This window comes from Crocodylus porosus, unplaced genomic scaffold (assembly GCF_001723895.1).
Source record: "Crocodylus porosus isolate Cpor-Errol unplaced genomic scaffold, CroPor_comp1, whole genome shotgun sequence".
NCBI classification, from domain to species: Eukaryota; Metazoa; Chordata; order Crocodylia; family Crocodylidae; genus Crocodylus; species Crocodylus porosus.
Window position 1 is genome coordinate 2,525,772 of NW_017728944.1, and position 12,707 is coordinate 2,538,478.

Genomic DNA, 12,707 nt, shown 5'->3' on the forward strand with positions numbered 1-12,707 from the left:
TCCTTGTGCCCTGGCTTTTGTGGCACTGCCCAAGTCAAATTTGGGCATGGATGCTTGAGGGTGGAAAGGTCCCCACCTGGTAAGGAGCCAAGGTCCATGTGTTCTGGGAGTACCAGAGCTTGGACAGCTTTGGTAGTCCTTGACTGCACCAGTAGCAGCCGCAACAAGCAGGGGGTGCCAGGGTGGACCATGTGTCTTACAGGGCAAAGGCAGTGCTAGGGAAATCGAGCAGCCCTTCCTCCTCTCTGCAGGAAGCAGTGATGGATGGGCACCTGGGGGGTACCAAACTTCCCAATCCACTCCCCTCCAGCATCAATTTACCACACACTGGTGATGGGAGTCCATGGGCACTCAACTCCCTCTGCATTGCAGCAGCAGATGCTGATTGGACAACTCTCTGCCCCCTCTGTCACTCCTGGCAACATGCCACCTGCAGAGGCTGAGCCAGTATTGAGGGTATAAGTGACTCCTGCCTGGGAATAGCAGGGTGACTGTCCCCCGCACTTCTGCAGCTGCTGGAGCAACATGTGGACTTTGTGCCACTGGAGACTGGGGCACACTGGGGTCCTCTTTGGGTTGAAGGTGCCAGAGCTCTGCAAAGTGAGTCCTGGCTCAGCGCGATGGGGAGACAGGCAGGATTAGCAAAGCAGCTGGGGACAGAACCCCACCGTCCACCCAGCTCTGTCAGCACCCCTTCCCCCCCAATCCCATGGCTTCATTCATAGTGCCACCCTGCTCCCAACAATAGACATGAGAACCAGGTGTCCAGACTGCGAGCCCCTCTGCTCCAACAGACCAGGTGAGCATTGCATGCAATGGCAGATAGCCAAATCCTCAGGGGACTGGGGCACAGGGGAGGGCCAGAGGTGATCTTTGACCCCTGGATGCAGGGCTGGAATTAGGGTGGCCACGGTTGCTCAGGAAGGGGCTGTCCAGGCAGAGGCGTTGCTTTAAATATATTATTCCCTGCGGGGCTCCGGGCCTCCACAGGGTAGCGGCGTGAGATCCACAACTCCCATATACACAGGTCAGTATTTACAGAAGGACCCTCGGCCCAGGGAGGGAGGGTGGGGAGGGGGCGCGGGGGTCCGTGTCCTTGAGGAGCAGTCAATTCAGTTGTGGTATAAATAGTCTGGCTGGTGTCCCTCGGGGGATGGGGGGGAGGGCATGGGCCCTACTGGGCATCAATGCGAAAGGAGAGCAACTTCTCAGAGTGCAGGTTGTTGAGGGTGCGCAGGTCAGGCAGCTTGAGCAGCAGCTTGGTGAAACGTGATGTCTCTGTGGGGCGGTTCTTCAGAATCAGGGCACGCAGGGCACGGATCAGTGTCTCCTGCAGCTGCTCCACCAGCGCCGTGTCCTCCATGCCGGAGCGGTCTATGGGGAGGGGGACAGACAGCCTGAGTCGGGCAGAGAGCACGAGCAGCCCACAGCCCAACCGTGCCATGCTGGAGACCTGTGCTGTGTCCCCACCTCCTTGATCTCATGGCAGATCTCTGCACTGGGTCCCCACCTTCCTGAACTCACAGCAGATCCTCATCTCCCTGATCTCACAGCAGAGCCCTAAACTGGATCCAAGACTTTCCATTACACTCAGAGTTGTTTTAATATCCCCCTGCCTCCCTACTCCTTCCCCCTACATTGGATCCCTAGCAGTCGTGATCCCCCTCTGCCAGTTTTCCCTACTCCACCAGACCCAGGAAGCTGCTTTCTCACAGGGCACTTGCTACCCACCAGCAGAGACGAGCACAACAGCAGTGAAGAGGCCCAGCTCCTCATCGGTGAGCTCCAGGGCGCTGAGCTTCTCGCTGAACTCAAACATGGAGTTGAGCAGGTCACCCATCCCCATGCCCCACAGCTCCTCCAGGCTGTACTTTGTCCGGCTCATGAAGGTCACTGTTTGCTCCTTCACGTTGAACAGCGAGGCAAAACGCACCATCAGCACCTGGCACCAGGAACATGACAGTTGTGATGCTCTGGGGCAGCCTCTAGGCCCACCTGCACCCCTGCCTCTCTACAGCCAAGGGGTTCCCTGCCAGAAGAGGCAGCCAGCCCAAGAGGGTGCCCTCAGCCCTGCAGGGTGTGGAGTGGCACACAAACCAGCCCTCTTGAAAGGGTGACTGCCAGCTGCTGGTGGATGGACCCACACATCTGGTGAGCCTGGGTAGAAAGTGGGGACCCGACAAAGTGACTGCTCCCAACAGAAAAAGCAAGTCCTGGCCACAGCTGCTGGCCAGGTGAGCAGGAGGGGGAGCCACGAGGGCCTCTGCTAGGGGACCAGTGGGGCTGCCCTGTCCTCCAAAAGGGCTAGATCCCATGGGTCTCTATAAAGAGGAGCTTGTGCCAGGGAAGGGAGGCTGTGCCTATTCCCCACTCTCCATCAGTGCCCAGAATATCTACTTTAAAGGAGGCTCTAAGAGCAGTTCCTTCACTATGAACTCCTCCCACAGCTGCCCCACTAACGACTCCAGGGGCCACAAAATCAAAGGCAGCTCTTGCAGCCTCTGCCAGGGAAGCCTACCTCGAAGGTGCCGGCTTTGAGGAGGGCAACCTGGTCATGCTGCGACAGGTCCTGGAAGCCCGGGATGTGCTTGGCAAACTCCACCACCTCCCGGACAGCAGGCGTGAAGCTGAGGGAGAAATCTTCCCAGATCTCCTGCACTGTGCGGCCACTCTGGCCAGGTGGGTGCATGTTCATGGGGCAAGCCTGCAGTAAGAAGGGAGAGACCAGGACAGGAGTGTCAGTTAGAGGCCAAAATGCAATAAGATGAGTCACCCGCTACAGCCAGTGCCAGGGGAGGGTGGTGGCTGCCCTGTCCCCCACAGCTGGGGCTCTTAAACTGATCCTGGCAAAAGACTGCTGACTGGGTAGGATGGCATTCAGCATGGGCAAGGTTGGGCTTTGCAGAGAGAAATCAGAATGTCACCCAGCCCCTTGGGACATGATGGGGTGGGGGCCAGAAGACCCATCTCTCCCTGCTTTCATGGCCCCTTGGGTTATCCAAACCCAGGAGAAACGTGACCCCAATCAGATCTGACCTACAACTTCCTGTGGTGACCAGCCTGCTCACTTTCACTTCCTTGCTGTTGGTTTTACTCCAGGCCACTGGCTGGGAACCAACTAGGCTTGGGAACCTTTGGGGACCATCTGGGGAATCTCACCATCAGATCTTTCAGTTTCCAACACTGTTAAAAGGGCCCTGTTCTTGGCTGAACCCCTACTCCCCCGCCTGCCAGCCCCCACCTTGTGGAGATCAGCACTGCAGAGCCACAGACAGGACAGTCCGTGCCTGCCTGGCGTCAGAGACAAGGCGATTACTGGGGATTAGAGAGGCTAAATATACCCCTGGGGTCAGCGGCTCAGGGGCACTTGTCCCAGATGGGCTCCCCACTGTGGGGCACTGGGACTCACCGGCAGGATGTCCTTGGTGCCCCTCTGCCACCGGCTGCCCTGGCTGGCCAGCGTCTCAGCCTCCTGGGCAGAAGAGGAGTAGGTGGAGGGGCAGAGGCGATGCCCATTCATGTTATTCTGGTGGCAGGCACCGGGGGTGCTGGCGTGCCAGGTGGAGAAACGAGGGGTGTCAGGGTGGGGTAGGTTGTTGTTGTCATGGCGATAGAGACCACTGGCATGGTACCCATTGGAACAACGGTCGTTCTCCCGGTTGAGGGCGTCATTGTCCCGGGCAGGGGCCGGAGCCGTGCCCAGCTTGTCATGAGCATAGACGAAGATTTCCTTGTGTGCCTTGGCCACCTGTGAGATGATGTCCTCCATGGCGTCCCCGGGGCTGGGGGAGCGTGGGGGCGTCAGCTGCTGTGGGAACTGGGAGAAGCAAGGCTGCGGCGGCAGCTGCTGCTGGGGGGAGGCGGGGAGCTGCAGCTGGGGCTGATGGCAGGGCAGGGGGTTGGTGGGCTGGGGGTGCCCTGCAGGGGAGCCATCGGGCAGGCACTGCCCGCTCAGTTGGTTGTTCGCCATGTTGTTCATGGCACTCTGCATCTCTGCCAGCATCCGCTGCTTCTCACGCTTGGGGATACGCCCAAAGCGCACAGCTGCAGAGAGAAAATGGCAGACGTTAGCATCAGGCATGAGGCAGAGCACAGATGGGGAGCCCCAATGCTCCCCCCAACACAAGCAGGCACCCCCATCCTGCAGAAGCTGTATCAGCAAACCAGAAGCCTCCCTGTGAGTCCTTTGATTTCGTCTTCCCTGAACTGACTTGCTGCAATCAAGGCATGGCCCAGCCTACAGGTCAGATCACAGGGCAGGGAGCCATGACCTCTAAGCCCAGCTCTGAAACCAGTTCCCCATAGTGGCCACTCAGCCACTCCTTACCCCTGGCCTGCAGAAAGGAGGGAACTATAGAGACCTCCTCCCTTCTACCCTGGGTCCTTTGGCAGCACCCAGCTCCAAGGGCCCAGACCCTGACTGTCACCTCCAGACACTACCATATTCCTACTAATAAATGGGGTGGGAAAAACTTGGCACCCCAGGCAGGGTCTCCCCTTCACCTGCCCCCCCTCCCACATCCCAGACTGGGCCTCACCGTCACGGGACATGCCAACCAGGAGACACTTCTTGAAGCGGCACTGCTGACACCGGTTCCGGTTGATCCGGACAATGGAGCAGTTCTCATTCTTCAGGCACTTCTTGTACTGGATGTTCTGCTGGATGCTGCGGCGGAAGAAACCCTGGAATGGAGAGCACAGGGCAGAGGAAGGGTGAGTTGCGGGGGCCAATGCTCAGATCTCTAGCAGTGATGGAGGCCACAAGGGGAACAGGCTGGGGGACACAGCTCCAACCCCATACTGAGCCCTAGACTTGTAGTGTCTCATGCCCCCAGTGCTGCCCCCCAGATCCATCTCAGGGTGGCCACCCAACTTCACCCTTGGGAACCCCTCAATCCACCTCCCCCAGCCCACCGGGAACAAACTTATGACAAACAAGCTATGCAAGGAAGCAGGTGGCCTACAGTTCTCCATCAGTAACAAGTTCTAGCCATGTCCTCATCCTCCCCTTGACTCAGGAAAAATAACCAGCTGGAGCTGAACATCTTTCAGGTCTGGCCCCTGCCTCAACAGTGAAGTTCCCCAGAACAGTGCAGCTGTTTGCAAGCAACACAGGAGCCCCTAGAGGGGGAAATCCTCCCTCCACTGTTATAATATGAGGCCCAAATCATTCTGGCATAAAGCAGCCACTTGATCCTGGCCACTTGGCTTGCTTTTGCGATCCCTGCCCAAGATGGTGGGAGGGATGAACCAACATGACAGGAAATTTTGTAGAGAAAGATTTTCATCATGATGTCATACGTTAAAGGTTTCCCAAACAAGCCAGCTGGAGGGGCTTTGGGTGCATCCCTGCTACTCCTCCAGTGCGCCTGCAGGGGGTGCTCTCACACTCGCTGGCAGGGGATCATGCCTAAACAAGATGCTAAGAAGAGGATCCTGATTCCCCTGTCCATATGAAGCTGAGCTGAACCCCAGAAGTGCCCCCCTTTGCCCCCAACTGCACTCAGAGCTTTGCAGGCCCCACCTGCACCATCTCTCCCTCTCTGCCCTGCCCTGTCCTTTACCTTGCAGCCCTCACAGGCATGAACCCCATAGTGGAACCCGGAAGCAACATCTCCGCACACTTTGCAAAGCAGGACCATCCCGTTCAGCTCTGCCAAGGGAGAGAGACACCCAGGTTAGATCCCGTCTCTGTGCACCAGCCCCTGGGAAGGGTGGTAAACCAACCTGTGGGTTGGGGGGTGGAGCTTCGTCCCTGAAAGTGCCCACAGGGGGTACCTGGCTATCTGTGCCCCCACCCCACCTTGTAGGAAGGAGGAAGTTGTGGGCTTTAGGCTCCCCCACAGGCAGCTCCATACTGGGCAGGCCACAGGGGCCATGGGGCAAGAACAGAAACCTGGCAGATCCAATGGAAAGGAGCTGAGTTCTGGCCCTGGGTAAAGAGCACCAAAGCATCCCAGTGCCCACCCCAAGAAGATCCCTCTGTACTTCCAGTTCTGCACTCACTTGTGATGCTGCTGGTGGTCTTGCTAGGAGAGATGCGCCTGCCATCATCCATGGCAACCTGCAGGCCCCCAGGGGAGGTCCCAGAAGAGCCATACGAGGAAGAGGAGGACGAGGAGGATGAGGAAGGGGAACCATCCTCCCGGGAGCCCAGCACTCCCCCACCATATGGCCTCGTGTCCTGGATCAGGGAGCCAGTCGGCGAGGGTGGGAAGTAGGTGGGGAAAGCCTGCGAGCCACACTGGAAGCTGCCATTGGAGCTGTCACTGCATAGAGAGACAGGGCTGGTGCGACTGGGAGAGGAGCCACTGGAGCCCACATAGCTGATCACACCACCTGTGAGAGAATCAGAGAGGGTCTGGGTTAGAGGCCAGGGAACAGTGCCCCATCACAGTACAGAGCCATCCAACCCCTCCAGCCACACAGCACAAAAGGAAGACCAGATGGTTTGGGATGAGTGGGGAATGGGACACAAGGTGCTGCCCCATATGGGACATTGGCTCTAGTAAAGCCAAGCAGCAGGGGGCAGGTGGGCTGGGCGAGTATGGGAAGCACCCAGGGAGCCCTCCCCTCTACTGGGTCACAAGGTTGGGGCACTGGCTGGTTCGGGGGAGGGTCAGGGGATGGGCATGCAGGGCACTTCCCCTCTAGGGGGCGCCAACTCCAGCCTAACACAGCCATAGCGGTTGGTGGGAAGGGGTTTGGTTGTTGGGTGAGCCACCTATGGCATAAGTTGGGGGTCTCAATCCAGCCCCACAGGACAGGTAATTGCATCCCAATACCCCTTCCTGTACACATGGGTGGGCCCCCGATTCACTGGATGCAAGGAGTGAAAGGTTTGACACTAGTCCTGCCTCTCAAGCCCCCCCATACATACATGCACATGCATGTAGTAAGCCTATGCACGCACCCCTGTCCATTCCTCCTGTCAATACATGCACACACCCTGGCATATATGCATGTTAATCCCATGCATCCACACAGACATGCCCTACACAATCTCCACCCCACCCCCCCGGTTCACTGGATGCAAGGAGTGAAAGGCTCCCAGCCATTAGATCCAAGAGGGGCTCCCAGTGGGCAGTGCTCAGGCTCCCTGGCACATTGGGAGCCATCTCCACTGCCCCCCTCCACCCTGGATCTCAGCTCCTCAGGGTTGTGCTCCCACCAGGAGTACAATCCCTCAGGGCAGCAATTCACCCATCCCAGCCCTTGCCAGATCTCAGCACCAGACACAGGCACGAGTAAATTGAACCTCACAACCCCTGCCAAGTTGGCATCACCCCTCCACCCTCCCAGAGAGAGGGGGGCTCAGCCCCATGAGGGCACCTATAGCAGGAAGCTGTGGATAAACCCAGTGGCCATGCCCCCTCTCCCTCACTGCCCTACTTGGCACTCAGGTGGCTGGGAGTGAATCCTGTGGCCCCAGAGCTGGGTGAGCTGAGAGGTAACTTAACTGGGGGAGGAGGGGGAGGAAGACCAGCTCTATCCCTTAGGTCTGAGCTCCGCTGCTCAGATAAGGGGCATGACAGGACTCAAGGGACCCCATTCCACTGCAGCTCCTTCCTAGGCTGTGGCTCACCAGCCAGTCAAGAGTTAAAATCCAACCTTGGTGACATTCCCCCCCAGCCCAAGGCTGGCACTCCGTGTGCTGGTCCTTGGTGCAAGGAACAACTCCCCCGAGGTTCAGCCTGAAACATCCTTGGGCTACATCCCCCCCTCCCCGCCCCCCTCTGCACTGCAGTGCAGTGGCAGCTGCTGCTGCGGAGCACCGAACAGGTACAGCAAACCCAGCGTTAGCATTCCAGCCGCGCCAAGGACAGGCAGGACACGGTGGAGGGCGGGGGTGGTATGGGGAAGGTATCTCCTCTCCCTTTCTCTCACCCCTGCCATAGGCAGTCACACCATGAGGGGTACAGTCATAATGAACTTCTACAACCAGTGAGATTAGACAGCAGTATGCAGAGGGCTGAGGAGTGGGTGTGTGGGCAAGAGGGTCAGTGTGCATGGGGGGGGCACACACACATATAGGGACATGTGCTGTGTGTGTGCACAGAAGGGTGCATGTGTGTCTCATGAGCTGGTGCAAATGTGTGCATGCAAAGCTCCACACAGGGGGTGAGCAGATGTACACACACGTGCCTGCGTGCAGTGGGGGCTAAGCATGTGCAGGGCATGTCTGTATGCATGCATAGGATTAGCATGCATATGCGCCAGGGGGATGTACATGTGTTCATAAAGGAATGGACAGAGATGCATGTATGTATGGGGGGGGCATGAGAGACAGCACAAGTATGCTGTGTGTGCAAGCTGTGAATGTGAGCCCTCAGACTATCCATGTTCCCCAACACCATATTCCTACACAAATGGCAAAGATCTGCAGAGCTCCCACAGTCCCTTCAAGGCAATGGGGTTTGCAAGCCCCAATGGGGATGTGCAATTTCATGCATTTGCAATAGCTCTAACTCCCCTCTCTTTCCCCCTTGGGGTTTGAAAGGCAGACATCCCACAGTCCCAGTGCCCCCAGGGGTAGCTGGCCCTGGAGAGCATCCCACAGCCCCAGCTGCTCCTGGCTCTGAGGGACAGGGCTCACCAAGGATCTGGAGGCCAAATACACAGGGTGGGAGCCAGGAGCCCCATCCTGGAAACCTGGTGCTTAACCAAAGCACCTTTGTTTATCCAAGGGATGGGAGCAGCTGTCATGCTCAGAAGCACTGCAGGGGGAAGGTAGACTCCTAGGGGTATCTGGGGTCACTCAGGCCACTGCAAAGGGAAAACAAGAACCAGAAGGCAGTTGGGACTTCCACTGCCTTGCACATGCCAAGCAGCAAGGGCGGTGGACAGCCAAAAGCCTAGAGCACAAACACCAGCAGCATCCCAAAGTGGATGACAAAACGTGGGGGCGAGCACGTGTGCAGGCTCTGCTGACACAGGGGCCAGTTGCTACTCATTACTCCAACACGCCTAGGGCTTGGCACACCCCGGATCACAGCCGCTGGTGACCCAGAAACATGGCTAGGCCCTGTGACTGGGTCAGTGACCGATGCTGGCAACTCATCCATGCTAGGTCACCAGCTGCCTGCACGTGCCACGGCAGAGCCAGGAACAATAATACAGGGAGGTCACTAAGGAACTGCTCACGGTGACTGGTTACAGCCGTGCTCAGGAAATGCCTCCCTCCCTCACTGCTGTTGCACGTTGGGGAGAGGAATGTGTGCAGATTCAGTGTAGCATCAGGGCCAGATCCAAAACTGGACTGGTGTAAATCAGTGTGAAAGCTACACTGATTCACCAGTCAAGGACCCAGCCCAGCTCTAGGGAGCAAAGCCAGCTCTGGCAGTGGGCTTACAAGAAAACAGAGCCCCCGTCCCAACCATGTAAATGGAGGGGGTGCCCCTACACCCTTCAGCTTGGACAGGTCAGTGAAGTGTTTTCTGGAAGCAGCTCAAGGGGGAAATCAAGCAGCTGCTCTGATTGATTCAGTGAGAACAGCAATGCAGCACTGAACAGGGAATGCAGGAGAATGACAAGGAGCCAGCTCTTAACTGGGCTGAAAGTCACTGGCACAGGGCTAGGGGCTGGCAGGGGGTTGGGTTAGTGGAAGGAAATTGCAAGAGAAAACAAAGTATTGTTTTTTTAAACAGAGTTTTCGGGAAGGGTTGAATGAGTCAGAGGGCAGGGCAGGGCGGGTGTGGGGCTCCAGGAAGGGAATCCCAGCAAAGCCAGAGGCTCTAGCAAATATGTAAGGAAATAGGATGCAAACTCAGCTCCTCCAGCCTCCATCCCTGCCCACACGCCCTCAGTGCAGGCTGCTCTCAACTGCAGCGTCAGCTTTGGTGCATTTGTTTCCTTGTCTTTAAATAGCCCAGGCTGGGAAGCAGATCTCAGCAAACGGGTCACAGGAACTGTGCCCCTCCAGCCCCCTCTCCTTCAGCCTGTGGGGAGGGAGGAGCTGTGGAGAAGACTGGTCCCCAGGGGGTGCCTCTGAGGCACAACGGTGTGTACAAGGACATGAACAGGGATCCTCAAAATCTCCGCACCCAGCCGGCAGACAAGGAGCAGACACAACTGCCCACAACACCCATCTCCCCGAGATGAGTCAGAAGCATCTGGACACGTGACCAGAACTGCTACAGCACACGAGCTGAGCCAGGCCATGTGTCACTCAGCCCACAGGGCATGTCTAGCAGATGCCCCTGACAGAAGCCAGCCTGCAACAGGGCAACACTGGGGGCAGGGCAGCCTGCTTGGTCACTCCACTACGGTGTCCCATAACAGTCGGGGTGGACAGGGGTTATTAAGCCACTGGGGCATCCGCTTGGGGGCACAACTTCCATCCATCTGTATCACAGGGAGACACTGCTGCCTTGGACCAGTTCCAGGGAGCATATGATACTGGAACAGGATGTGGGGTCCTGGCTTGAGCTCTACCCCTGTGACCTTGAGCAAAACACAGAGGGCCGCAGACTTGCGTGGGTGTCTCGGGGCCAAGCTCTCATTGAGAGTAAAGGGAGATGGGGGCCTAAACCCCTTGGCCATCCAGCCCCTTGGAGCCTGAAGCCCTTGGTCACCAAGCCTCTGGGACTCTAAACCCCTTGGCCATCCAGCCCCGCTCCCAGGCTTAAACCCCTCGGCTGTCCCTTCCTCTCCAGGTGCCTAAACCTCTTGGGCTTCCAGCCCCCTTTGTACCTAACTCCCCTGGCCACCTCCAGGTGCCTAAACCCGTTGAGCACCCGGCCGCTAGTCCTCGGGATGAGGCCGGTTACTGCCCGAGGCAAAGGGTCTGGGGGCGCAGGGAAGCACCTTACAGGCCGCTGCCTCCACCCCGTGGGGAATCCGCAGGCGCCCCAAGCCCCGGGGCAGCCCCGGCCCCGGGCTCTCCAGAGCCCCGCGCCGCGCGATTTTCCCCGGGGGGAATCCCGGCCGCGGCCCCCGCGCCCGCCCAGCTCAGGCGGCCGCACGTCCCGCCTCCACGTGTTCCGGCCGCACGTGGCTACTCCTCCCGGGGCAGCCCATCACGCTTTGCCCCGCCCCCGCATCCCTATTGGTTGCACAGCCCCCCCCCCCCGCGTCCCGCCCGTCCAACAGCCCCGTTATGCCGTCACCGCCCTCTTTCTCCTCCCCCGCCCATTCGGGGGCGAGGGGAGCGCGGCGGCGTCCCCACTTCCGGGTGTCACGTCACTGGAGCGATGATGTAATGGGGGGCCGGCGACCAATGGGAAGGGGCAGGGCGGGGCCGGGCCGGGCCGCGAGGAAAACAAACCCTGCACGTGGCAGCGCCAGGGAGGGGGACACGTGAGCCAGGAGGAGCCCGGGGCGGGGAGAGGGGGGGCGGAGGGCGCCCCCGGGGGGCCCGGGAGTCCCTGCGGCAGCGTGACAAGGGGCGGCGCAGGCGACCCCGGGGAGCACAGCCCCCTCCCCTCGGGGCTCCCTGTCCTCCAGCCCCTCGTCCTGCTGGGAGGGGGCGGCAGTGAGTACAGCCCCCCGCTCCCCGAGGTGCAGCCAAGGGCAGCGCGGAGCACCCGGTGGGGCCAGGGGCGGTGGGCAGAGCTGCAGCCCGCGCTGGAGGGGGCACGCGGCGGAGATCGAGGGGTCCCGGGTGGGCACGGGGGTGCCAGCCTCCCCGCTCGGCAGTTACCTGTGTTGTTGTTGGAGTCGGTGGCTGCCATCCTTCAGCGGCCCGCTCGCATTCAAGCCCAGCTGGCGGAGGGGGGCAGCGGAGGCTGCGGCGAGCTCCGGCTCGGAGCACCTGGCCGGGGGCAGATGGAGCCCGGCGCTGCTGTGCAACCCTTGCACTGGCGGGGAGGATGCCCGCGATCCTCGCTTGGCACCTAATCAGAGCCCGGCGGGGGACGGCGGCTGCTGGCAGGGGCTGAGCCGGTGCATGCAGCAGACGGGAGCCCTGTGCGGCGCTGCCTCTCCGCCCTGCAATCCAGGACTGTGCCAGGGCTCTCCAGCGGCAGCCTCTTTGCTTGGGTCTCGCTGCAGCTGCGCAGTCTCCAGCACGCGGCTCGGGAGCATCCACCATGTGATTCCCAGGGAGAGCCTCGTGCCCCAGTGACACACTTTCTGCAAGCACCCGGCTCACGGACAGGCGAGCCAAGGCGCTTGCCCAGCCCGCTGCCTGGCGGGACTTGTAGTTCCCTGGGCTCTGCCCTCAATCCCTTGTCTGTGTGGCTGGAGCATGTGAATTCCTGCTGAGTGACTTTGCTTCTGCTGCTGGTTCCCGTGGGGGATCAAAAGAGACTGAGGCTTAAAACAAAAAAAAACAAAAAAAACCCCAACCCAACACACACACACACACACACACACAAAAAACAACCCAAGCCCTGGAAAACGTGATGGCTTAACGTGATGTTAGAGCCCTGTGTTTGCAAAGCTCCACCAGGCTGCAAAGCGGGGTTTGCAAAGGGCAAGGTGCTTTCAAGAACGAGGTGTGCTCGTGCAGGAGGGAGAACAGTCACATGCTGGGTCAGAAAGCCCCCCTTCCGCCCCCCTTTTGTAGCTGCAGCTCCCCTGTTGAAATATAGGGCAGCTCTCTATTGCAATCCGAAGCCCCCTCTGCTGTAGAAAATTCAGAAGCAGGGGGAGGGGGTGGAGGGAAACCAGAGACTCTGAAACTGGAGCAGTCGGGTGTCACAAAAGGAAACCGCAAAGGAAAGGTGGCAGGTCGGGTGGCAGTTGCCCCCTTTTGCCATTGCAGG

General features: G+C 59.3%; 1 protein-coding gene across 1 annotated transcript; it reads right to left on the minus strand.

The window, feature by feature from the left end:
- Positions 1-945: 945 nt before the first annotated feature.
- NR1D1 (nuclear receptor subfamily 1 group D member 1) lies at positions 946-12,428 on the minus strand. The gene is made up of 8 exons (XM_019550334.1): positions 11,642-12,428; positions 6,007-6,339; positions 5,565-5,653; positions 4,539-4,683; positions 3,410-4,044; positions 2,519-2,704; positions 1,732-1,942; positions 946-1,374 (listed from the first exon to the last, which is right to left on the minus strand). The coding sequence occupies exons 1-8, from the start codon at positions 11,670-11,672 to the stop codon at positions 1,175-1,177; spliced, it is 1,830 nt and encodes a 609-aa protein (XP_019405879.1). The 5' UTR covers positions 11,673-12,428; the 3' UTR covers positions 946-1,174.
- Positions 12,429-12,707: the final 279 nt, after the last annotated feature.

Bases quoted from the DNA above. Each gene is read 5' to 3' on its own strand.
- NR1D1 (XM_019550334.1), bottom strand. From the start codon at position 11,672: ATGGCAGCCACCGACTCCAACAACAACACAG. The intron at 6,340-11,641 runs GTAACTGCCGAG...ATTCTCTCACAG, and splicing joins CGACTCCAACAACAACACAG to GTGGTGTGATCAGCTATGTG. The intron at 2,705-3,409 runs GTGAGTCCCAGT...TTCTTACTGCAG, and splicing joins GCACCAAGGACATCCTGCCG to GCTTGCCCCATGAACATGCA.